The 23,991-nt window shown below is 46.8% G+C and overlaps 3 protein-coding genes across 3 annotated transcripts; 2 read left to right on the top strand and 1 right to left on the bottom strand.

Moving 5' to 3' along the window:
- The first annotated feature begins 250 nt into the window (after positions 1-250).
- Positions 251-3,435, top strand: LOC111560019 (ubiquitin carboxyl-terminal hydrolase 17-like protein 6). The gene has a single exon (XM_023252217.2). The coding sequence runs from the start codon at positions 261-263 to the stop codon at positions 1,866-1,868; it is 1,608 nt and encodes a 535-aa protein (XP_023107985.2). The 5' UTR covers positions 251-260; the 3' UTR covers positions 1,869-3,435.
- A 163-nt stretch (positions 3,436-3,598) lies between these two features.
- Positions 3,599-6,792, top strand: LOC123384826 (putative protein FAM90A13P). Its single transcript, XM_045055430.1, has 3 exons — positions 3,599-3,640; positions 4,924-5,220; positions 5,851-6,792. The coding sequence occupies exons 1-3, from the start codon at positions 3,599-3,601 to the stop codon at positions 6,790-6,792; spliced, it is 1,281 nt and encodes a 426-aa protein (XP_044911365.1).
- Positions 6,793-13,358: 6,566 nt separating this feature from the next.
- Positions 13,359-15,405, bottom strand: LOC109499336 (ubiquitin carboxyl-terminal hydrolase 17-like protein 13). Its single transcript, XM_045055428.1, has one exon. The coding sequence runs from the start codon at positions 14,058-14,060 to the stop codon at positions 13,359-13,361; it is 702 nt and encodes a 233-aa protein (XP_044911363.1). The 5' UTR covers positions 14,061-15,405.
- Between the last annotated feature and the right edge of the window lie 8,586 nt (positions 15,406-23,991).

The raw sequence follows: 23,991 nt of genomic DNA, 5'->3' as shown, positions 1-23,991 counted from the left end.
AGTGGTGAAACGTGTGTGTGCCTCTTGAGGAGGGAGGGGCAGGAGGAAGGCTGGGCTGAGTCGTCTGTCTGCAGAAGAGTGACCACACCCTAAGACCCTTCATCCAACTCCAGCTGGTAGCTGATTGGATGACGTGGTCCTAGTCAGGTGGGTGGGGCGAGCTTTACGAGGGCTGAGGAGAGGGCCACAGCCATCATTCTGAGACTGGCCTCCTGAGAGAAGCATCGCTCTGCAACGTGAGGCTCCACGTTTCAGGAGACATGGAGACGCCCTCTTCCCACTGCCTAGAGGAGTCTCAGCTCCATGTCTTTCCAAACCTCAAATCTTGCGGGTCAAATACGGGTGGAGCTGAAGGCCACGGAGGACCCACTCTACCTGAGAAGCCGTCACCGTCATCGCACACACCCTGCGACCTGCCTAACGGTTGGGCTCCCACGTCGACAGGTCTGACCCCCGCAAAGAAACCTGTGAGTTGGAGGGGACCTTCTGTGGTTGGGGCTGGCCTGCAGAACCTGGGCAACACGTGCTATGCGAACGCGGCCCTGCAGTGTCTGACGTACACACCACCCCTCGCCCGCTACATGCTGTCCCAGGAGCACTCCCGAAGCTGTGGGAGGCAGCCATTCTGCGTGCTGTGTGCTCTGCAGGCTCACGTGACCCGGGCCCTCTGCCGTCCGGGAGACGTGATCCGGCCTCCGCCAAAACTGCTCGCTGCCTTCCACACACACAGGCAGGAGGATGCCCATGAGTTTCTGATGTTCACTCTGGATGCTATGCAGCAAGCGTGTTTGCGTGAGGACAAGCCTTCAGAGTCTCAGGCTCAGGACGCCACCCTCATCCGGCAAATCTTTGGGGGGTACTGGAGGTCTCAAATCCAGTGTCTCCACTGCCAGGGTGTCTCCAGCACTTTGGACCCTTACCTGGACATTAGCCTGGATATCGGGGCAGCTCAGAGTGTGAGCCAAGCTTTGCAACACTTGGTGAAGCCCGAACAGTTGGATGGTGAAAATGCCTATCGTTGTAGTACTTGTCTCGACAAGGTACCTGCTTCCAAGACGTTGACTTTGCACACTTGCTCCAAGGTCCTGATGCTGGTATTGAAACGATTCTGCCATTTCACGGGCAGCAAACTGGCTAAGGAAGTGCAATATCCTGAGCGCCTTGACATGCAACGCTACGTGTCTGGGCAGAACGGGGGGTCGCTGACTTACGTGCTCTATGCCGTGCTGGTGCACGCGGGCTGGAATTGTCACAGCGGACATTACTTCTGTTACATCAAAGCTGGGAACGGCCAGTGGTACAAAATGGATGATGCGAAGGTGACCGCCAGTGATGCGACGTCTGCCCTGAGCCAACACGCCTATGTCCTCTTTTACATCCAGAAGAGTGAATTGGAAAGAGACCGTGCGAGTGAGCCAGGTGCTGGGGAATCCACATCCCTCCAGGCTGACCACGCAGGCACGGCTGCGGCCCAAGGGGGGCCTGAAACCGACCCCAACATCGAGGTGCCACAATTGGAGGATCACGCGGAAGAGACACCACTGCCAACAATCACGTTAGACCAGTGGAGATTCCTCCAAGAAAGCCACCGTCCCAAGTCTGAATTCAACCTCAGGAAACTAGAATTTGCTCTTCCCCCCGACGCAGTCCTCATTCACCAGTCCAAATACAGAGATGAGATGGGAAAGGATCACCGTGAACCAAACATCTACCGGCTCAACAGTTCAGCCAGGGACATCCCACCTCAGAGGGCAACGGCCATTACCCAAGTCCCTTGTCTCACCGGCAGAGCCAGAGCTACCAAGAGGAAGAACAAGAAGGGACAGAGGTCTCAGGAAGCAGTGCAGGGATCCCACTACAGGCTTTGAGATACATGCCTGCCCACGTGCACACTCACCCGCCCTCACTCACTACTCACTCACTCACTCACTCACAGTCCCTTGTGGGCCATATTTTGTGTGTTGTGGGTGGGTGTGATCTGGACATGTGGAGGGACCATTCATCTTGCTGTATTCACAGGATATGGCATTCAACTTGGCCTGGAGATTCTTGAGCTTTAAGGCTGGCTTTCTATAATGATATTATTGGAGAGATTTGGAGGATTATGCTGGGTATTTGGAGGATTTCTCCCCTCCATGACACAGAGGAGAATTGGGGGCCAATCAGAGCTGAAAGGGATGTAGGGAGTGGCCAGTCAGGCCTGAAGAGTAGAAAAAAGGCTAAGCACCTGAAGTTTGTGAGAAAATGCCTGACATTCAAGTTCCCATCAATGAATTCCTTACTCTGTGTTTTTTTTTTTTAAAGCACATTTGTTCCTATGAGTTCCTATTAGTTCCTAGTGTGTAATATCTAGTATCTAGTACCTAGTGTCTAATACCTAGTGGTGACTTCATAGGGTCTAGAATTGAGGAGCAACAAGGTGATAGGATAGATGGGATTAAAGTGCCTACGAGGTCACTTGACCTTGGCCAAGTATAACAGTCTGGGAAGGAAGGAAGTGTCACTCACTGACCGGTCCTCGGGCACGCCGGATGCTGAGTCTCCTCCACTGGAGTCCACCTGCCACCCGCCATTGGATGTCTCCTGACACACAGGAGGAGCATATTTGCATTTCAGGTGGGTTGGGATGATTTGGGCCTCACACAACCTGTCAGAGAAATAGGACAGGGAGGAAATGGAGGTTGTGATGTGCCTCTACTCACCAAGTGAAGGACTCTTTAGTGTTGAAGAGTATTCTGAGGGCAGAGACTGAGGAAAGGGATGGCTCTCAATGTTCCTGAGGACATGAGGTTCAGGTTCCAAAGGAACTGAACCCCAGAGTCTGATTGGTGTGGGGGCATGCGGGAGCAGTGACAGCATCCTGCTCCATTTCACCAGGCTTTCGGGTGACACTTTCGGGTCTGAAAGCCTAAAAATTTCTCTCCGAGTTCACCGGAGTTTTGATATTCATTTCCCATGGTTTATAAGGAAATTCAGAGTGGGGACCTGGAAAGAAACCATAAATAAAAGAGTTCAGATATTCACTTTGGAAGATTCCAATCTAGCAGAAGGGATACTAGGTTTTTGGAATTGATTTTGTATTTGAAAATGGCTTCCTTTTATGTCAAATGGGCAGTTCCGTTTTTTGAGAGTCAAGCATACTTGTGTATGTTGGGGCAGTATTTCTCGTGTAAGTCAGGGCAGTATTTCCTGTGGTTTTCATACCAGAGTACAGTTGAGAGACTTCATGAAAGTCTCTCCAATGAGTCATTCAAGACCACCTCCCCTGCCTTTCCTAAGGCTTTCCTGCTGGGGATGGGTCCTCAGGAGACTGTGCAGAACATGCAGGAAGGAGAGGTCATGCAGGGTGAAGACTGTATTTGACCTGGAGGTCATGACGCCCCCTCATGCTTGTTGGGAGAAGGGGTACATGAAAGAGTCAAGTATCTATGTGAATATGACTCTCCTTTCTCTTTTGACTCAGGAAATCCAAAAATCCCTATCTGCGGAGGGCTGACCTGACCCTCCAAGGAGTGGGGCAGATGGTAGGAGGTCATACCAAGCAGGAATTTTACAGACCCTTGAATGCCCCAAAATGAAGAGGCAACACAGGGTATCCATGGTGTGCAGGACTCCCAGGCCAGTGGAGGAAGATCCTAGGGTAAGTGGATCCTTGGAGGTGTGGTGAAGCAGCAGGGGCAGGGGGGGGAGGGGAGAGCCACTATTCTGGAGATGGGGATTGCACATGACAAGCTCTGTGTCCTTCTGTCAGTTATCCTTTCCTAGCCAAGGATGGTCTGCCTTGGAATCTCCCCAGCAGGCTCATTAGGACCTTCAGATCTGCGGATCAAACTTACTTGTACTAGGTCATGTCTAGGCTGGTGTTTGTCCAAATCTTTCCATGTGGCTCATTTCTATTCAGTCTGAAATCTCCAATCCCTGCTGTGGTCCCTCCCCCCACAGAGGTTCAGACATTAAATATCCTGGAGCTCACGAGTCATATATGATGTACCCTGTCCAGAACCCATCTCCCACTCCCAGAATATGTCCTTTTCTGTCATAGAGCCTAAGTCTAAAGTTCTCTTTTTTCCAGGAAAAAGGGGACACAGGATTAAAGAAAGAGATGGCTAATCTCCGGGCAAAGATAAGAGCCCCAAATCAGGGTTCTTGCCCCTTATTTATTAAGATCAGAAGGCTTACAAACGTGATGGGCATGCACAAAGAGACCAAGATACTGTGAACATTAACTAGGGGATGTGTGGGAAAATGGGGGTTTTGAAGATATACAGTGTTTGGGGTTTGGGTCAGTATTAAACAAAATCCTGGCCCCGGGCAGATAGGCAGACAATTGTTAAGGGCAGACAGGAGGCACTGTGCCTGTTTATCTTTGCCAGCTTAGGGGGATGAGACAGACAGGGAGAATAGCCTCTGGGTTAACAAGGCACTTTTTTTTTTTTTTTTTTTTTTTAACCATCACCTCTCCAGGCTGCTTGGCCTACAGCGCAGCATCCATAGTCCAATTCACTAGTTTACCTAACTTGGCCTTTTCCTCCTGTGAAAGCAGCTTTTCTGCTATAGAACTAATTGGGGGGCCTTTTTTCCCTGCATGCCTGATCTTGCTTACCTCATATAATTTTGTATTGGGAGCCTTTGCACCCGTTCCTAATTTGGGCCTTTGTCCCTCCCTCTCTATTCTGGGGACTCTGCACCCACTTTCTATTTTGGGTGCCTTTGCACCTCCCTATTCTAGGGGTGCCAATCTGGTTTACCCAAAATCGGGTGTTTGGGTGAGCATTCTATGGCTTTGAATTTCTTTATGCCTTGTTAACCCATTGGTGTAAGCCCAGGGGATTCCTAAGCTTATCCCCCACACTTCTCATGTTCTTTACACTTGGATTTTGGTTCCTGCTCATTCACTGAGTCTCTCCACCTTCCTTCACACAGGTAAAGTGTAAGAACTGCAGAGCCTTTGGGCACAAAGCATCAGGCAGCTGGTGCACCATGAGACACTGGGATGGGCCGCGGGCCCCCCAGGCCTGGGACTCCAGGAAGCTGAGGGAGAATCTGGAACCAAGGAGAATGTGGAACACAGGCAATGCAGCTCCTTCTACTTCCCAAGGTTTGTCGTGTAGACGAGAAGGTCAGCGGAGGAAGGCGCTGTTCCAGAGATTCTCCAGGAGACGCCCAGGAAGGCAGCAGCGAACCTGGAGGGAATCCACAGAACCCTGTGACTATGAGAGGGTGAGTGTCCCCTGTTCCTGCTCTTCTTCTTTCCCTGGGACAGGGGTGGGCTTCATTGCCCTCCTGGGAGCAGAGGGGTTTCAACTTTGACCAAGGTGATTTCTCTGGGAGTCCTTTTCACCCAGTTCCCCCGGGTGTCCATGCTTTTGCAGGATCCCTCGTATGTGTGCTAACAGTGTGGCTAGTGGGGGAGGGCGGTGAGAATACTATATCAGGAAACTCTTGCAACACCTAGACGCCTCTCTGGAAGACCACGCATCTTTCTTTGTGACACATACTCCCAAATTAGCCATGGAACTCAGCAGCCCCCACCGCAAACCACCTGCAGGATGCCTGTACTTTCCCTGGAAGCATGAATGGACGTGCTTGTCCACTTCGGGAGAAAGGCACGATGCAGAACCTTTCTGGTCCGTCGCTCCAGTGGAATCAAAGCATCAAGGGGCTACTGCCCAGTGTTTCTTCCTGATCAGCATTGAGCTGGAGGTCCTCATCCTCTGTCTCTCCCAGTTGTTCGCAATGGACTGAGGTCTTGGCGTTTCTGTCTGTTTCTTTGCTGTGCTTGCCGTGCATGTGTCCTTGGTGGGGAGGAAGGACTCATGGCCGTTGTCTGTGTGTTGTGTGTTCCCACAGCATCCGCACAGGCCGATGCCTGTGTACACCACCAAGAGGGTGTCTGTGCTGGAGCCGCACGTCCCGGCTGAGCCTACTAGCAGGACACCTGACACGACACAGCTGTCCCCGTCGGCTGCTCCTCTCGGGAGACCTGTGGCAAGCACCTTCCCGCCTGCTGGCCGACAGGATGCCCAGCAAGTGGGGACCCCTGCCCCTCCTGCCCCGCCTGCCCCAGCACACCAACGCTCTGCCTGGGATCCAGGCCTCAGTGTCCAGCTGAGACAACACCGGCCCCGATGTGCCTCCCTTGAAGGTCTCCAGACTGTCTCTAGGGCGCAGGGCACTGGCCATGCCCAGGCACCAGCCAAGCATCCTGAGGTGAGCTCTGATCCTCCTCTAACCCGTTTGGCTCCGAGTCCTCAGCCCCACATCCAGACACCAGGCAAGAGATGGGCCCCGCTCCCCGACAACACGTGCCAGAACCCTCGAAAGAAACCACGATGGACCCCCTTTCATCAACCCCACAAGAGCACAGGATGCCCCCGTGTGGGGCTTTGCCAGAGTCTGTGTCGTCCAGAAAGGAGAAGGGCATGTGGTCTCAAGGGGGCAGCCCACGTGCTCAGGAAGTCACCCGCCTTAGTGCAAAGCATGAGCCTCCAGCCTCCCCACCCCCAACCTCAATTGGACACTCTCCAGGCATGCACCATGGCCCTGTGTCCACCCTGTCCACAGGCACCCAGCCAGCCCATGGGAATGGTCTTCAGCCGCCTGGATAAAGGCAGCTGGAACTCCAGGTTCATAGCAGCTCCCTGTCTGGCACCTCCCGAGACGCCAGCCCCCACTGGTCAGGTCCCTCCCATCACACACCAGTCTGAAGGAGGCTGTGTGTGCATCCGATTGAGTGTCCTCTTTGATCACCTGCAGCTTTCATCATCCTCAGATGAGTGCAATTGGCAGTGAGACACCTCATGGCCTTGGAATCTTGACCTCCAACTCAGTGACCCTGAGGAGATGACTATTTAATTGAAAATAGGTTTCAGGTATGGCATATGGTGCATCAGCAATTCCCCTGTTGGGCTCGATGTACAAAATTGGAGCCCTGGTCATACTTGGATGTCACGCTTGTGTCGTGTATATACATACATCCCTTCTCCCGACGCAGAACACACTTTTTCTTTAGGTAATATATGTTATTTTTCACATGATACTTATCAACGTGGATGTAAAGTTTATTTTATGTAAATACATATTTAAGAAATTTAGTGAAATTATAATAATAAGTTGTAAGCCTCAATGTAAATATAACCTATGACATTAAATGCATTTGGTTTGCAAATGTGCAATTTGGGGATTCTGAATAAAGGATCCAACTGTTTCCTTTGCAAATTTGAAGCAGAGATTAATTTGGTAGACTCTGTGATGGTAGTTTTGTGCCAGTTGTACTGGGGAATATATTACCCGCTTTCTTCATTTTCGTTATTAAATGTTATCATGAAGCTATGTTTCCTTTTTTCACATTTAATAAAAATTTTCCAAATAAGACATAAGGTGCATTAGTTTTTTTCTCAGCTTTGAAGATTATTTTTAATTATTTACTTTGTCAAAGCTTAATTAACTGTCAGGAAAGAGGAGCTTTATAGGACCTAGGTCTGCTTCGACTTTCAGAACCTCAGGCAAACCCAGCTGTAGTGTATAAATACATGCTTATTAGAATCATTTTTGTGTGATTGGGCACCTGGGTAGCTCAGCCCGTTAAGCATCTGACTCCTAATTTCAGGTCATGATCTCAGAGCTCATGAATTCAAGCCCGGTGTCTGGCTCTGCACTGTCAGGGCAGAACCTGCTTGGGATTCTCTCTCTCTCCTTCCCGCTCTGCCCCTCCCCCACTCTCCCCACCCCCCCCCCCCCCCCCCGGTCTCCCTGAAGATAAAATAAATAAACTATAAAAATACTTCCATGTGATCCTGCGTACCTCCAATATGCACTGGGCAGGCTCAGTCTGTCTTTGGCCCATAATGGGATCCGTTGGTGAGGCTTCATGTATGCATATGCCGGAACCCTATGACAAGAGATGCACATATTGGCTGCCTTTTGGAGGCCTGGCTTGTGATTTACTGCCCTCCATAGGATTTTGTGACACAGCAATATTTGACAGGCTGGGCAGGCGCTGGTCAAAATATCACCTTAGGAACAGGCTATCTTTCTTCTCTCCCTCAGGGCAAACTCTGAGGAGGACCCAGGGAAATCCCATAGGTCTGCAGAGAGGAATCCCCCCTTAGGAAGAGCGCACGCCTGCTCCTTCGCCCTAAAGAGCATTCTTTGGGGAATGCTCCCCTCTCTCTCTCTGCAGATCTGTGCAGCCAGAAGGCAGAGCAACTAGCTGTTGGCCATCCAATGTCACTTAAACCAGGAGGGAAGTACAGGAGTCACAGGGTGAGCCCCACCCAAAACTCCATCCATGCAGACTCTGTGTGACTTGAGTCAGAGGCTGTTGTTCCCTTTCCCCGGCCCCTGACTCAGGCCCTGCCCACTGCCCCATTACTGTCTCATTCCTTCTGACAAAACCATAATAATTGGGCTCTTTTTCTAATATTCATTTTATTCAGGTCATATGGCTGCTCTTTTACATTGTTAACCTCACACCCCTTTTGCAACGCATTTAACTGTGGATAATATTATCAATGTTGTAAGTCTTCTCTGGGGGTTCTACATATGAAATGCCTAATATCTTCGGTAAGGCATCATGGAGGGTCAACTACTATGCCAAAGATTTTTGACTTTATGACATGCACGGAAACTGTGTTAGATGATATTAATAGGTTATCTGATATCATCCATCACAAACAGATGCATTGAGAGGCATCAAGAATTCTCATTGGACTAGGGGGAGGGCCTCCAAGTGCAATGCAGTCTGGATGGTTTCCCTCCTTGAAGATTGGCATGTATTGGACATCGTGTGCACTTTTCATTTGGCCTTTCCTATCTTCTCCAGGAGGCTGCTCCTGTGGCCTCTGTCCACTGCCCTCAAGGCATGGCCCCCTCCCAGCCTGGTGCCATCCAGCCCTGCCCACAGCTTCCCCCGGCCTCAGCCTGGCCTCACTCAATGGCATGGGACCACTGCCCCACCCTTACTGGCAGCATTCTTACCCCTCCCCCACCCATCACCACACCCTTCCCAATTCTCATCCTCTCAACTCCCAGTTGGTCTCACCTTACAACCAGCCCATCCCTTCACCGTACCAGCCTGGCACCAGCCACTCTCAGGACAGACCAGATTCTTGAGGGGGGGGGGGGGTGGTTATCGGGCCCAGAGGAGAAGCACACCTTTCACTTTTCTTAAAATATCCATTGACATGCACCAAACTTGGACCTGTTTTTTCAATGATTATATATTCCATTGAGTTTTCACCTTTTCCTATAAAATTGTTGGGTTTTCAATGGAGTTTTAGACAGTATTATCTCTGGCATTATTAGAATGAGGTCACAGATTGCTCTCCTCCATGTAGTGGCCTCAGCCAGTCTATTCCAGGCCTTCCTGGGGCACGAAGCTGACTCATCTCTGAGGACTAGACTTTTGCTCCTGTCTGAATGCTTTGGTACTGACATGTGGGTTCTTCCCCAGGCTTGAGTCAGCTGGCCTTCATACTTGAATGACACCCCAGCTTGTCTTGGTCTCCAAATCTCAGAATGGCCCAGAATCTTCCACGTGGGTAGTCAGGATGGGGAGTTGTCTCAAAAGAACCATTCTACCACCTGTTTCCCTGTCATGTCTATGTGTCATCTATCTGTGTGTCTATCATGTATCTCTCCTGTCTTCATCGGGTCTCTATTATCTATCTATGGAGTCTATTTCTGTTATTGAAATTGTATCTGTTATTTGCCATACTCTGTGCATGATGTATAAATTCAAATGCCTTTGAGATGCAGGTGGGTGACATCCATAAATGTTTAGTTTTCTAAGTATATTCTACATATATTTTAGGTTCATGTTTCTCATCATCTTTGTAGCCTGGACTCTTTGACAGATTATCTTCATTGTGAACATAGAATATAGCTTATTCTTTTACCCATTTTTGCTTTCTCCTTCAGAATATTTTGTTTCACCTATGGATTAAAGCCATGTCCAGGATCTACTGTGTAGGAAATACATGATTTCAATTTAAACTAATGAAAGTTGAAGTGTTCGCCATTTTCAGGCATACTTTTAAGGACACCTGCGCTCTCACATGAACAGGTGAAAACACGGTCATACTGCCTTCTTTGGAGCCTCATTAATACCCTTATGAATTGTAGGGTGAAATCTGTGAATTAAAATTTCCTTGAGAAATCCAGTTTAGGTGGCAGGATTTGTCAAGACCAAATAACACTGTTCCTATTGCCAGAATTGCTCCAACATCACCCCACGTGAGGCCACCTACTGGTTTTCCCATATGCAATCTTCTTTGCTAATTGTCAACATTTTAAAAAATTTAACATCTTGACTTAACTGGATTTATATTTTGAAATAAAAGTTCCAGGAATGTCTGGAAAACATATCATCACCAGTGGCCTGAGCAGTGCAGGGTTCTCTATTTTAGCTCAGAGTCCAGGGTCCAGTATGGCCAAAATTAAGAGTCACAATGAGGGAATCCTAGACCCACCAGACCTTCTGTAAATGTTCATGGTCGCCTTTATGCCCCACGAAATGCTCAGGCTGCAGTGCAAGGCATGGAGACTCCAATCTGCCAGCCTGAGCAAGTGCCCAATGCCAGGTCCTCCTGGAAGACTATGCAATGCCCGTGCTGGCCAGCGGCGCCCCCTGCTGGAAAGAGAGCATTGTGCAAGACTCCCTCTTGTGACCTCTCCCAAGGATTACAAAGCCAGGGGTGTGGACTTCCTCAGGTGTGGGTGGAACACGTGACACACGACCACCCAGGAAGAGCTGGCCATAGTCATCTGGGGAGCTGACTGGATGCTTATGGAGGCCATCATGAGATCCAGATCAAATATTGTGTGTGTGTGTGTGTGTGTGTGTGTGTGTGTGTGTGTGTGGTTGCGTGTGTGATATACAGATTTTAATCCAGGAAGAGAAAGTTGGATCCCAAAATTTCTACAGGATGACCTAGCATGGTTATTTTCTGTGGCTTCCCTTCGTGGCTCAGATGCACATACACTTTTTGCATTCTACCCATGATTCTGCCCAATTTAGAATCAAATCCACAGGAAAAATATATTTCACCTGTTAATGTCTTTTGAGATCTAACATCCAGTTAGCCCTGTTGAGCTCTTTCAGTGAGAAAGTGCCATGTAATCACTTGTATGTGGAATAAAAAACAAAACAGAAGCACATAGGGCAAGGGAAGAATAAATAAAATAAGATAAAATCACAGAGGGAGGCAAGCCATAGGAGACTCTTCAAAAAAAATTGTTTTTTGTGTATTTGAAAGAGAGAGAAAGAGAGAGAGAGAGAGAGAGAGAGAGAGAGAGAGAGAGAGAGAGAGAGAGATACAGAGCATGACCAGGGGATTGGCAGAGAGAAGGGGAGACACAGAATCCAGAGCAGGCTCCAGGCTCTGAGCTGTCATCACAGCACCGGACACGGGGATTGAACTCTCAAACCCTGAGATCATGAGCTGACTGAATCAGAGTCCTAACTGGCTGAGACACCCACGTGCCCCAGGAGAACCCTTAAGTGTAGAGAAGAAAGTGAGGGTTGCTAGAGGGGAGGAGTGGGTGGGCTCCATTTGCAACAGGTGTTATGGAGGGCCCCTGTGGGGGTTGGCAGTGGGTGTTTCATGTAAGGGACGAAGCCCTAAATTCCACCCCTGAAACCAAGACTACACTCAATGTTAACTGAATTTGATTTAAATTTGGAAAATGGAGGGGGGACTGGGTGCCTCAGTCGGTTGAGTGTCGAACCTCAGCTCAGGTCGGGATCTCATGGTTCGTGGCGTTGAGCTCCACGTTGGGCTCTGTGCTGACAGCTCAGAGCCTAGAGCTGCTTTGGATTCTGTGTCTCCCTCTCTCTGCCCCTCCCATGCTCACACTCGGTTTCTGTTTCTGTGTGTGTGTCTCTCTCTGTTTATTTAAACATTTTATTTCATGCTTAAATAAAACATGAAAACAACAGACCAATAAATTTTAAAAGTAGATTAAGAAAAAGTATTTTTCCTCTATCGGCTATGATATTTGAACATCCAGAATTCAATATGATTTCCTGTACAAAATTCAAATACTGACATTAGTTCCCACTACGTGTGGTGTGTATGTTTAATGCAGACTGGAAACAACAACAACAACAACAACAACAGCAACAACAGGCTTTACCCTGTCAGTGCCATTGGCAAACGACCAGAGATCTCCTATAGGGCCCCCCTCCCCTAGGGGGAATTGAAGGATCATGCACTAACTCCCATTCAACAATGTATTTAGTGAGTCTCGCTCCTAAGAAATACAGGTGTGACTGAGAGCATCCATCCATACCCTGACCTGAAATACCACATTGTCGCCTCGGTGTCCACTTGAGACTGTTTTTCTGAGGTGTACAACCGAGGACCAAGATTGCAATGCAACTGAGCAGAAATCCCTGAGCCTCCTCCCTTGTGGAGGAGATTGTCCGATGGGGGGATGGTGGTCAACTCTGCGGAACAAGGTAGAGCTGCTTGGTGGCTCAGCAAGAAGAGGTGGAAGAAGGTTCCTTTCCCCCATTTGCTCTGCAGCCTCATGGGAGGGGGATTGTTAAGGGAACCTAATCTAATGAACAGGGGCCAGGAAGGCTCCACCCACCTGTCTCCAGAGACATAAGCATTTGTTTGCTCCTGGCCATTTCCAGGCAGTTAGCCAATGTTCACACGAACATGTGGAGACTTTACAAAATAGATTATGTATACAAGGAAACACTTTGCACAGTTATGAATTAGTGTTCCCTTCTGCTCCTCTCCTTCCGACACAAGACATTCCTGACAAGGCTGTCTGCTCCCACGTAGAGCTAGAGCTCTTCCAGTTTCCTGGTCATTTGCCACTGCTCCGTGTGGAAGCACTGAGATTGTTTCAAACTCCTTCCCCTGCCGGTGCCTGTTTGGATATCACCAAGAGTCCCCACACGCACATGTTTGGGCACATGTACTTTACCGATACACAGAGAGTAGGCAATGGGATGATGGGACCGTGAGTCCCAGGCATTTTCACAGGGACTCCCAGTGCTCTGCCTTGTTTCCACCTTCATGCCTCATTGGCCACTTCCTCTGATCCTTTCAGGCTCTGAGAGTGCCCAATGATCCTCGGTGCTGATGGAGGGGAGAAACCTTCCAAATACCCAGCATAATCCACACCTCTCCAATAACATCATTACAGCCAGCCAGCCTTAAAGCTCAGGATTCTCCAGATCAACTGGAACGCCATACCCCATGAATACAGCCAGATTCACGGTCCCTCCACATGCCCCGATCACACCCACCCACAACACACAAAATGTGGCCTACAAGGGACTGTGAGTGAGTGAGTAGTGAGTGAGGGCGGGTGAGTGTGCATGTGGGCAGGCATGTATCTCAAAGCCTGTAGTGGGATCCCTGCACTGCTTCCTGAGACCTCTGTCCCTTCTTGTTCTTCCTCTTGGTAGCTCTGGCTCTGCCGGTGAGACAAGGGACTTGGTTAATGGCCGTTGCCCTCTGAGGTGGGATGTCCCTGGCTGAACTGTTGAGCCGGTAGATGTTTGGTTCACGGTGATCCTTTCCCATCTCATCTCTGTATTTGGACTGGTGAATGAGGACTGCGTCGGGGGGAAGAGCAAATTCTAGTTTCCTGAGGTTGAATTCAGACTTGGGACGGTGGCTTTCTTGGAGGAATCTCCACTGGTCTAACATGATTGTTGGCAGTGGTGTCTCTTCCACGTGATCCTCCAATTGTGGCACCTCGATGTTGGGGTCGGTTTCAGGCCCCCCTTGGGCCGCAGCCGTGCCTGCGTGGTCAGCCTGGAGGGACGTGGATTCCCCAGCACCTGGCTCACTCGCACGGTCTCTTTCCAATTCACTCTTCTGGATGTAAAAGAGGACATAGGCGTGTTGGCTTAGGGCAGACGTCGCATCACTGGCGGTCACCTTCGCATCATCCATTTTGTACCACTGGCCGTTCCCAGCTTTGATGTAACAGAAGTAATGTCCGCTGTGACAATTCCAGCCCGCGTGCACCAGCACGGCATAGAGCACGTAAGTCAGCGACCCCCCGTTCTGCCCAGACACGTAGCGTTGCATGTCAAGGCGCTCAGAATATTACACTTCCTTAGCCAGTTTGCTGCCCGTGAAATGGCAGAATCGTTTCAATACCAGCATCAGGACCTTGGAGCAAGTGTGCAAAGTCAACGTCTTGGAAGCAGGTACCTTGTCGAGACAAGTACTACAACGATAGGCATTTTCACCATCCAACTGTTCGGGCTTCACCAAGTGTTGCAAAGCTTGGCTCACACTCTGAGCTGCCCCGATATCCAGGCTAATGTCCAGGTAAGGGTCCAAAGTGCTGGAGACATCCTGGCAGTGGAGACACTGGATTTGAGACCTCCAGTACCCCCCAAAGATTTGCCGGATGAGGGTGGCGTCCTGAGCCTGAGGCTCTGAAGGCTTGTCCTCATGCAAACACACTTGCTGCATAGCATCCAGAGCGAACATCAGAAACTCATGGGCATCTTCCTGCTGTGTGTGTGGAAGACAGGAATTAAAACCCAAGTGAGGACAGTTTCCTAGGACGTTGGCTGTAAAGGCTATCTATATGTGCTGGACTGTCACTTAAATCACGATAGATTTCTATCTTTATTGTTCGGTCAATGTCCTCTACTAGCTACTTAAATTACATAGTTGGGTAATTGCCCCTTGTAAAACTTTTCCAGTATTTTTCATGGGTTAAAAACAGTAGTTTCTTGGCCTTCTCAGCAAGGCAAATTTGGTCCATATGCTGGCCTCCATTTGTAGCCAAGGTGCAATGGGGAAGTGGGGACACATTAGCATCCCTCTGTCACAGACCCTTAGTTGGCTGGTTGGTGATATTAGCGATTTTGTTTGAGGTATGCCTTGGGTCGCTTTGACATGTCAGGAACCTCTGTCATATCCTGCGTGTGGGACACCACTCAGGATTCAGGGGGGGATCTTTGAGGTAATGGAAACATGGGAGGAGCATGGGAGCTTCTCTTTGATCCCCAAGGACTCTCCCTTGGGATGCCTTTTAACCCACTGGAAAAAATTTGACTGCAAAATTTAGGAAAGGACGGATCTTCTGTAACACTGCATGGCCTTAGCAGGATCTAGCAGTTAGATCTCTTCCGCAGGAAACAGGGCAAATGGGCTGAGGTACCATCAGGCACCATCAGTTCATCCTCCCACTCTCACGGTAAGGGAGCAAAGAGCACCCCCTTGGACTGCCTACTTCCTATTTCCCCACCAATGTTCCAGGTAAAAAAATTGACAATGGGGGAAAATTTGTCTTAAGTGGACCCAAGGGAAACATATTCTGTATTTGAACTAATTTAAGTTTGATGGTTTAATTAAGATAAACCTGTCTTTAGAGTTATGAGCGTTAAATATGAAACTGTTATTCTACCTAGGTTTCCTGAAGGTCAAATAAGCTCATGTTATCTCTGTTCCAATTTTTTAGCAAAAAGGTGACTTAAAGTAATGGTTGGAGTGTCTGGCTCGCTCAGTCAGTTAAGCGTCCGACTTCGGCTCAGGTCATGATCTCACGGTTCGTGGGTTTGAGCCCCGTGTCAGGCTCTGTGCTGACAGCTCAGAGCCTGGAGCCTGCTTCAGATTCTGTGTCTCCCTCTCTCTCTGCCCCTCCCCCACTCATGCTCTATCTCTCTCTGTCTCAAAAATAAATAAGTAAAGATTAAAATAATGGTTAATTTTGTCTGTCTCAAACTTTTCATGGGTAATTGTTAAGATAGCTTTCAAAGTCTTTGGTAACCTGAAACTTTAAAGTTTTGTTTGGTTGATAAATTAGGATTAAATTCATTGGACATGTGGGTCTTTTCCAAACAGAATGGAAAGCTAAAACATTAATTACTGAAAGTAGGTTTGTGCTTTTAACTTACTGATGAGAAACTAGGACTATTTGGGTCTGTTAGTAAACATGTGTGCTTAAATGATTCATAAATTTGCCATCTAAAGAATTCTAGTAACAGTTCACAATTGGTTACTACTATGCTTTCACTGGAGACTCAGGTGTCTAAGAGTTAAAATTCTGCTAAATGTAGCTAAGACTGATGGAAATAAGGGAAACAGCTCTGTATGTAAAAAAGTAGATGTGTAAGAAAGATATAAGGAATGGAAGTACATTTTTGTTGAAGGTAAAAGAAAGTAATTTTGTCCTAAATCAGACTGGTTGTTTGAAGAAAAATAGCTTGGGACAAAATCTGAAGGCAAAAGAAAGTTGTAGAAGGTTCATGACTGAAAATCTTTGGAAAGGAGTGTTATGTGTGGTCAGGATGGACAAAGGTTGCAATGAATGGGTTTTTTTTTTTTCAACGTTTATTTATTTTTGGGACAGAGAGAGACAGAGCATGAACGGGGGAGGGGCAGAGAGAGAGGGAAAAACAGAGTTGGAAACAGGCTCCAGGCTCTGAGCCATCAGCCCAGAGCCTGACGCGGGGTTTGAACTCACAGACCGCAAGATGGTGACCTGGCTGAAGTTGGACGCTTAACCGACTGCGCCACCCAGGCGCCCCACAATGAATGGGTTTTAAAAGTACACTGGTATAAGATCTGCTTTTCTCTCTGTTCAAAATACAAAGTTTTCTTGGACTGTTGATCTGCTCTTGGTACGAATAATAGAAACGAAGTTTTTTTTTCTTTTTTGTCTGCCAGGAACACCAAAGCTTTATGTTTCCTTTTTATCAGGTCTTTTATTGCTTAGTTAAAATTCCTCAATGGTAAAGGAACTAAGTTTTGCTAACAACTGTATAACCCTACATATTTGCTTTTGAGATTTTTTTTCCATCTTGGTTAAATACATAATTTAAAGTTTTAAGATGTGTAATGATCTATGATCCTTTTTAGGATGTGTTTTATAACTTTCTAAGGTTTAACAAATTTCCCAGGATTCACAATGTAAATGAAGTCTTTGACCAATTAGGCCTCTTTTGGTATGCTAAGTTACTCTGGAAACACTGTCAAACAAATACTGGTATTGCTTGGGCAAATGCTGTAACTGCTCAGATTTAAATGCAATTCCTAAAGTTTTAATATGCTTTGGTAACAAGGTCTTCACTTGATATTCTGATTATTGAAGTGTTATGTGTCACAGAAATAACCGAATTTCCTTATCGATTGCAACATAATGAACTCTCATCAGATTGTTAACCATCTCCATTTCTGAGATTTTGTCATTTATAATTATTCTGATGCTCTTACAAAATCACCTTCAAGATTTATAAAAAGGCCTTTCAGGACAAAGACAGGTATTTAACATCTTTAAAATACTAAAACTAAAATGGGTGAGAATTTCCAGAAGTAAACAGTCGTGTTGAAACTGAACAAGAATTAGTCACATGGGACTAAACGCACTGAAGAAGATGGTCTTAGTTTTGCAGCTCTTGTTTTGAAGTATTGCTAGTTCTCTAATGTTTGCTTTTCTGGATTAAGGAAACTTTCTCTTAAGATACCCATGGTATACAAAAATAGGATAAAGTATTCATTTGTCAACAAACGAAAGCATCTAACTTTTCTCTCTACCTGAACCCTCTGAAATCCACAAACCCAATGAGTGTTCTTTCTTCCATGGCAATCATACTTATTTGCATAAGTTCAATAAGAATCTGTTCCTCTTGTAACAGGACACCATTAGAAATACTAGTTATTTTACCAAGGCTTTGACTGGAATGTCATGTTTGAAAGCTACATGCATAGACTCAGATATGACTATACAGCTCTAAAGAACTGATACTGACCTTAGGAAACATGGAGCCATATAGCCCCTCAGAAATTTTGGCCTGATAGCTTGCTTACAGAGTTCCCAGCAGCCTTACCGGCTGAGTAAAGAATGTCAATTCCTGGCAAGTGCAGGAACCTCAGCATATCTTGGGGACCTTGAAAAGAGGAATTCGCCCAAATCAAGAGGCATTGCGGGCATGCCTTATGGCAACTACTTGGCTTGGCTTCTGTCCTGGAGAACCTCTAATAGTTCAGTCTAGAGATTCCTTATAAAAAGTTCCAGCAAAGCAAATTTTAAAATATCTATACGGGGGCGCCTGGGTGGCGCAGTCGGTTAAGCATCTGACTTCAGCCAGGTCACGATCTCGCGGTCTGTGAGTTTGAGCCCCGCGTCGGGCTCTGGGCTGATGGCTCAGAGCCTGGAGCCTGTTTCCGATTCTGTGTCTCCCTCTCTCTCTGCCCCTCCCCCATTCATGCTCTGTCTCTCTCTGTCCCAAAAATAAATAAACGTTGAAAAAAAATTTTTTTAAATATCTATACGACCAATCGCTGTTCTTGCTGAACTTATGTAAATAATTAGGCCAAATTTATTAAACTGAACTTGTTTAACAAGCGAATTAGCCTTAATTTGGTTATCTCTGGAGATGAGGGTTCTTAGGTAGAAAAAGACTGCCTCAATAATTGCATCTTTATGGATGTTAAATTCTAGTTCCGATTGTCTTTAAATGTTGTTTGCCTAAGCTAGACAACTTGAGGTAAACTTCAGAAAAATTGTCACAAATAGCATAGGTATAGACAATCTTCTTGCAGGTTATTCTGTGGGGATAGTAACAGGACCCCATGGGTATATTACTTAAACAACTGGAGAGGCACCTGGGTGGTGCAGTCGGTTAAGCGTCCAACTTCAGCCAGGTCACGATCTCGCGGTCCGTGAGTTCGAGCCCCGCATCGGGCTCTGGGCTGATGGCTCGGAGCCTGGAGCCTGTTTCCGATTCTGTGTCTCCCTCTCTCTCTGCCCCTCCCCCGTTCATGCTCTGTCTCTCTCTGTCCCAAAAATAAATAAAAACGTTGAAAAAAAAATTTAAACAACTGGAAAGGGGATGGATTCCCCCAACAATTGTATATAAAAAGACTTTTCTCACTGTAGACCTATCAATAGATAAAGACTATAGTGCTTTATTAAATCATTCACTTGAGGCTAGGTCAATTCATAAATCTCTAAATATGCAAACCATATCCTCCCTAAACCTGAACTGACAGTTCCTAGAAACCCACTCCATAAAAACCCAAAGACTTCGTTTATTTAAAAGAGTGACATTCTAATACAGAAGGGAACTAACTCCAAAATGGAAGGGCCCCTACCGGGTCGTATTAAATACTCCCATTGCGGTAAAGATAGAGGGGCGCTCTTCGTGGGTTCCTATATCTAAAATAAGACCTGTACCCCCTTCACAAAAAACCAACGAGCAGACAAATGTGCCTTCTCATTCTTGTGAGTGTCACACTTCTCTTATGATGGTGGTACCTTTCTTTTTCATTCTCCTTCCTCCAATTTATACTAACAATTCCTTTCTATAATGGACACAGCATTATGCCAAACTATAAAATCAGACAGCTTGCTGGAGATGTGCGGTTTCGCCCATGTCAAGCACATCTGAATTATCCTGGTGCGTTTCACCTTTACAAGGTACTGATTGGCAACCTCTAGGTACTTATATATCAAAAATAATATATAAAGATAACATGTTTGGGGATAAGTCTATCACTCATCAAAATGTTTCTTCTTGGCCCATGATCAATAAGACTTGGCATTTACCAGGACATAACTGGACTTTTTCATACCCTCAAACTGTTAAGATAAGAACTGATTTTACAAATCCACAAGTTAATACCTGCCAGTGAGTGTCTAAGTTACAAAACCCTACTTATCACTGTACTGAGGATGGGATGTATCAAATTGGGGATGCATATTTATGGTTCACACCCACCATTGGTCGGCTAAGTCAAAAAGGCAATTTTATGCTGGAAACAAAGAAATCATATATATGATACCCGGACATACATATGATACAATATCCAGGGTAGTTATGGAAACGTGCTCCCAAACGGGCATACTTCAGGCTACCGACTGGCTTGCTACTGATTGAATAAAGCAACCTGGAATCAGATGGTTAGCCCCAAACGGAACCCACTGGATATGTGAAACTAACCTATGGCCCTGGCTTTCTCCGGGATAGGTAGGTCACTGCCCCTTAGGATTTGCCTGGATTCATGGGTGCATTATTAAAACAATCACTGCCCCAGCTAACTTCCCAAATGTAAAACAAACAGAGAGACGATCTGTTTTCCAATGGTGTGATCGTTTGGCATCCATTTTTGCTCCATCCGTGGGGTTAAAAAGTGTAATTTGGCATGTGAAAGCCCTTAACAAATACATCATAAGGGCACTCAGTGACTCACAAAAGAGCATCTCCTTACTCAACACTGAAGTCGCACAGATGCGCAAAACAGTTCTACAAAATAGAATGGCATTAGATGTTTTGGCTGCTGCACAAGGTGGCATTTGTGCTCTCATAAAAACAATGCTGTGCATACATTCCAGATTACCGTGAAAGTATTTCTGGATTTCTAACCGACATGAATACTCAAATTGGTGCTTTAAACAATCCCTCTCTTTCTTTTAGTGATTGGTTAAACTCTTGAGTGGAGGCTTTTGTCAACTACCAAAGACTTTTATTAGGGCTTCTTTCTAGTTATGCTAATTATGCTTTGCTGTTTTCTCCCATGTCTCTCTGCCTGGTGCAAAGACTATATCACTACGATAACTTCAAGCCAACGGATGATCCTTTCTACTCAAGAAGGATCATGTATGTTGTCCATGTGGGATTCAGCTGCCTCCACTTTTTGTAACACCCCTATATGTTCCCCAGCTGATCAGTATTGACCCGTAGGTAGGGACAACTCTACAGCCCTAGTCAGCAAGAAGAAGCTACAGAAGATGAGACCTTCTTATCTTAAAGATTTAAGGGTCAAAATTGTTCAGGGTGGAGATGATGACGGATCATCAGGCAAGCTGAGGGCGGAGCAAAAGTTAGCAACCCCCCTTACCCCAGGTGGGATGTGTGTGACATTCCTCAGGCACTCCTGGCTGCCCAAGGACAAAGGGAAGGAAAGAAAACAAGTGGCTGACTGAGAGAGATCACAGTCATACACGACCTGAGTGTCCACCAGTTTACAAATGTCTTGGTAAATTACAACATCACCCCTCCATAGCGATATGGGGAACAAAGGCAAGAAAGAAATGGCAGGTAAAATTAAATTTCCTCATAACCTACAGCCCACTGACAAATACTTGAGACAAATAAAGAGTAGAACATTTCTCCAGGAACACCCTACTGGCCTGATGTTAATGCCTTACTAGAGAGAAGACAACCTTAGCTGGATACTAGCAAGGCCTCTGTTATCCTAGGAGTTCTCGTTAGCACATCAAAGTCTCACTGAAGGCCTCCTTTTGACTTTAACTTCCCAACTTCATAGTACCTAAGGAGCCACTCTTCATGAACCCAGGGCGGCTCTTTCTGCCCTTGGGGCCTGTCTCTGTGCTTTAATAAAATCACATTTTGCACCAAAGCCTTCTTCATGAATTCTTTCATTGCCATCAGCTCTGAACCCCACAAACACCCTCCCATCACCCCCAAAACCTCATCACTATCACCTCTTCCATCAGACCCCTGGAGGTCCAGGTAACTTTATTTGCATATCTAGACTCTGGGCTGTTGGAATGCGAGCCTCTGTCAACTGACCAGCAGAGGGTGACAAAGGCCAGCATGGGAGACTTACACTGCTTTGGGGAGGACCTAGAAAATGCTGAAGTTTCTGGAGTAGGGGGGCAGTCACCAGCCTGTGCCTTCCAGTGCTGCACCAGCCTTTTTCTGGAGCAAATAATGAGTGAGCATGAGGCAGGCTGAGGGGCAAAGCACAAGCTAGCACCCCCCACCCATCCCAGGCAGGATCTGTGTAATATTCCTGGGACATTCCCAGCTACCCAAGAACAAAAGGAAAGGGTTTGAGTGTTTGCCATGGTAATGTGGGAAACTAAGGCAAATGAAAAATTTAATTCCCTTACTGCCTACAGCCCATTGACAAGTCCTTGAAACTGGCAGAGTGACCTCCCTCTAGGAGCTCAGCTGCCTTGATGATGGCACTTTGCTGGGGCAAAAGAGAAGCTTAGCTTAACATCCCAATCTCAAAGATCCTGTAAGTCTACTTCCTTTATCTCAACTGCTCCAAGATATATGCTGGCAATCAGACTCCAAGCTTATTGCCCCCCCCCCCCAGAGAAATCTGGAGGGTCTCATGAGTGAGGTTTTATTAAATGGTAGTAAGTGACATTTCCCTAGAACCAGCTAGCCCCTCAAGGCCCTGGAAACTTTGCTTCCAAAATACCTTACAGACTGACTCCATCCCTGACCCCCTCCCAACCTGAGGATGTATAATGAGTTACCCATCACAACCCCATGCGGCTCTTCCTGCCCATGAGTCTTGTCCCCATGTTTAATGAAATCACCTTTTTGCACCAAAGATGTCTTCAAGAATTCTTTTTTGGCTGTCAGCTCCAGACCCCATGAACGCCCCCATCACTCAAAAACTTAAATCAATGAGGGGGCTTCAAACATTTCCAGGGACTCAGGCTGGCTGAGATTGCCCAGTGGTGGTTCCCTGACTCTGAGTTGAGGTAGAAAATTCTAAGGATACTCAGGCAAGCATCAGCTCTTTCTCCAACCTCTCCAGGAAGGCAAGAGCTGTTCCTTGGCCCCCAAGTAGACTTAGAAAACATTTTGATGACTCTGGCCATCCAAGAACAAAATCCCTATGTCTTCCAGCTCATCACAAGACTTATCTGGGCCTTTGGGAAATCGGTGGGGGGCGGGGGGGCAGGGGGCTTGTAAATTTTATTAGAGACTCCACCAGGTCATGGTTGCATCTCGAACCCTGGTTGCATCTCGAGTTTTAGCACTGTCATTTTGCAGGGTCTTTACTGAAGTAGACAATTCTGAGAATACTTCAGCAGTGGGAAACTCATAATCGTTTTCAGGAAGACAAGAGTGATCCCTGGGCTCCCAAATATTCTTAGAAAACTTTGTGGTGGTTCTAGTGGACCAAGGATGCCTGGAAATTGCCCCAGCTTGCTATGTGGAGAGGGTTTCTAGGAAAAGGTTCAGAGGGAACACCAGGCCCAGCCCAATGTGAGAATATGGAGCAGGAGCCTGGAGTAGATGAAAAGAGAAGATAGAGGTAGGTGGGGAGGAAACCTGAGATCCGTGCACAGGGCCAGTCAGTCCTGACTCTCAGGGTACACAAGGACAGCCCTGCCCCTGTCCTTACACCCTCAGAGTTCTGGCACATCAGTAGTCAGTGCTTACTTTATGATGATCGTCACACTGTTCAGAAAGTGCTACGGAATTCCTTTCCTGCCCAACTTTATATTCTCCCCAGGGCTCATTATTTTCTCGTTTTTCATGTATCTGATTTTAGATGTACTCCTTTCTAATTCAATCCTAAACTTTCTGCCCATTGCCTGAACCTCGTCTTTAAAAGTTTATTCTGATCAGGTATGTCTATCAATCTCATCATCTTGTAGAGCTGTCTCCTAGAGATGTCTGAGGTGTCCCAATCAACGTTGTTGCCAGCTGTGCGTGTTGCTCACTGCCACGTTGAGGGGGCCCTTCATTCTCTTCCTGGGATTCCCACAGGAGTGCTCTCCTGAGTCTCCTATTCCCACGTTGTGTTGGTTCCCTATTGTCACTGTCACGAATTACCATCAACTTAGTGTCTGAAAACAACAGAAATGTATTTCTTTTTTTACAGGTTTGGAGGCCTGAAGTCCAAAATGAGCCATTTTGGTGGTTTCAGAGTGGCATCTCACTGGGGACACCCCTGTCTATTAAGGGATCTGTTTCTTACACACTCCTTTGTCTCATCTGATGAAAACACTTCCCTGCAGTGTTCACAGTTGGCCTTAGCCCTTTATAAATCCAATGACTTTGCTGAGTGAAATGATAAATGGAGAAAATAGAGAAGTGATTTGTCAGAATTGTGTCATTGAAGATCTGGTAGGATCCTTGAGAACAGAGACTGTACCTCATTTGTCCATATGTTCTCAATGCCCGGTACATAATAAACATCACCAGCACCAGCCCCCTCTTCATCCTTATCCTCCCCTCCCCCCACCCCCATTTGGATTTACTGCCCTTAGTAATTAGGCACT

This window comes from Felis catus, chromosome B1, assembly GCF_018350175.1.
Source record: "Felis catus isolate Fca126 chromosome B1, F.catus_Fca126_mat1.0, whole genome shotgun sequence".
Lineage (NCBI taxonomy): Eukaryota > Metazoa > Chordata > Mammalia > Carnivora > Felidae > Felis > Felis catus.
Note: the sequence above shows the minus strand (reverse complement) of the source record. Positions and strands in the feature narration are given on the sequence as shown.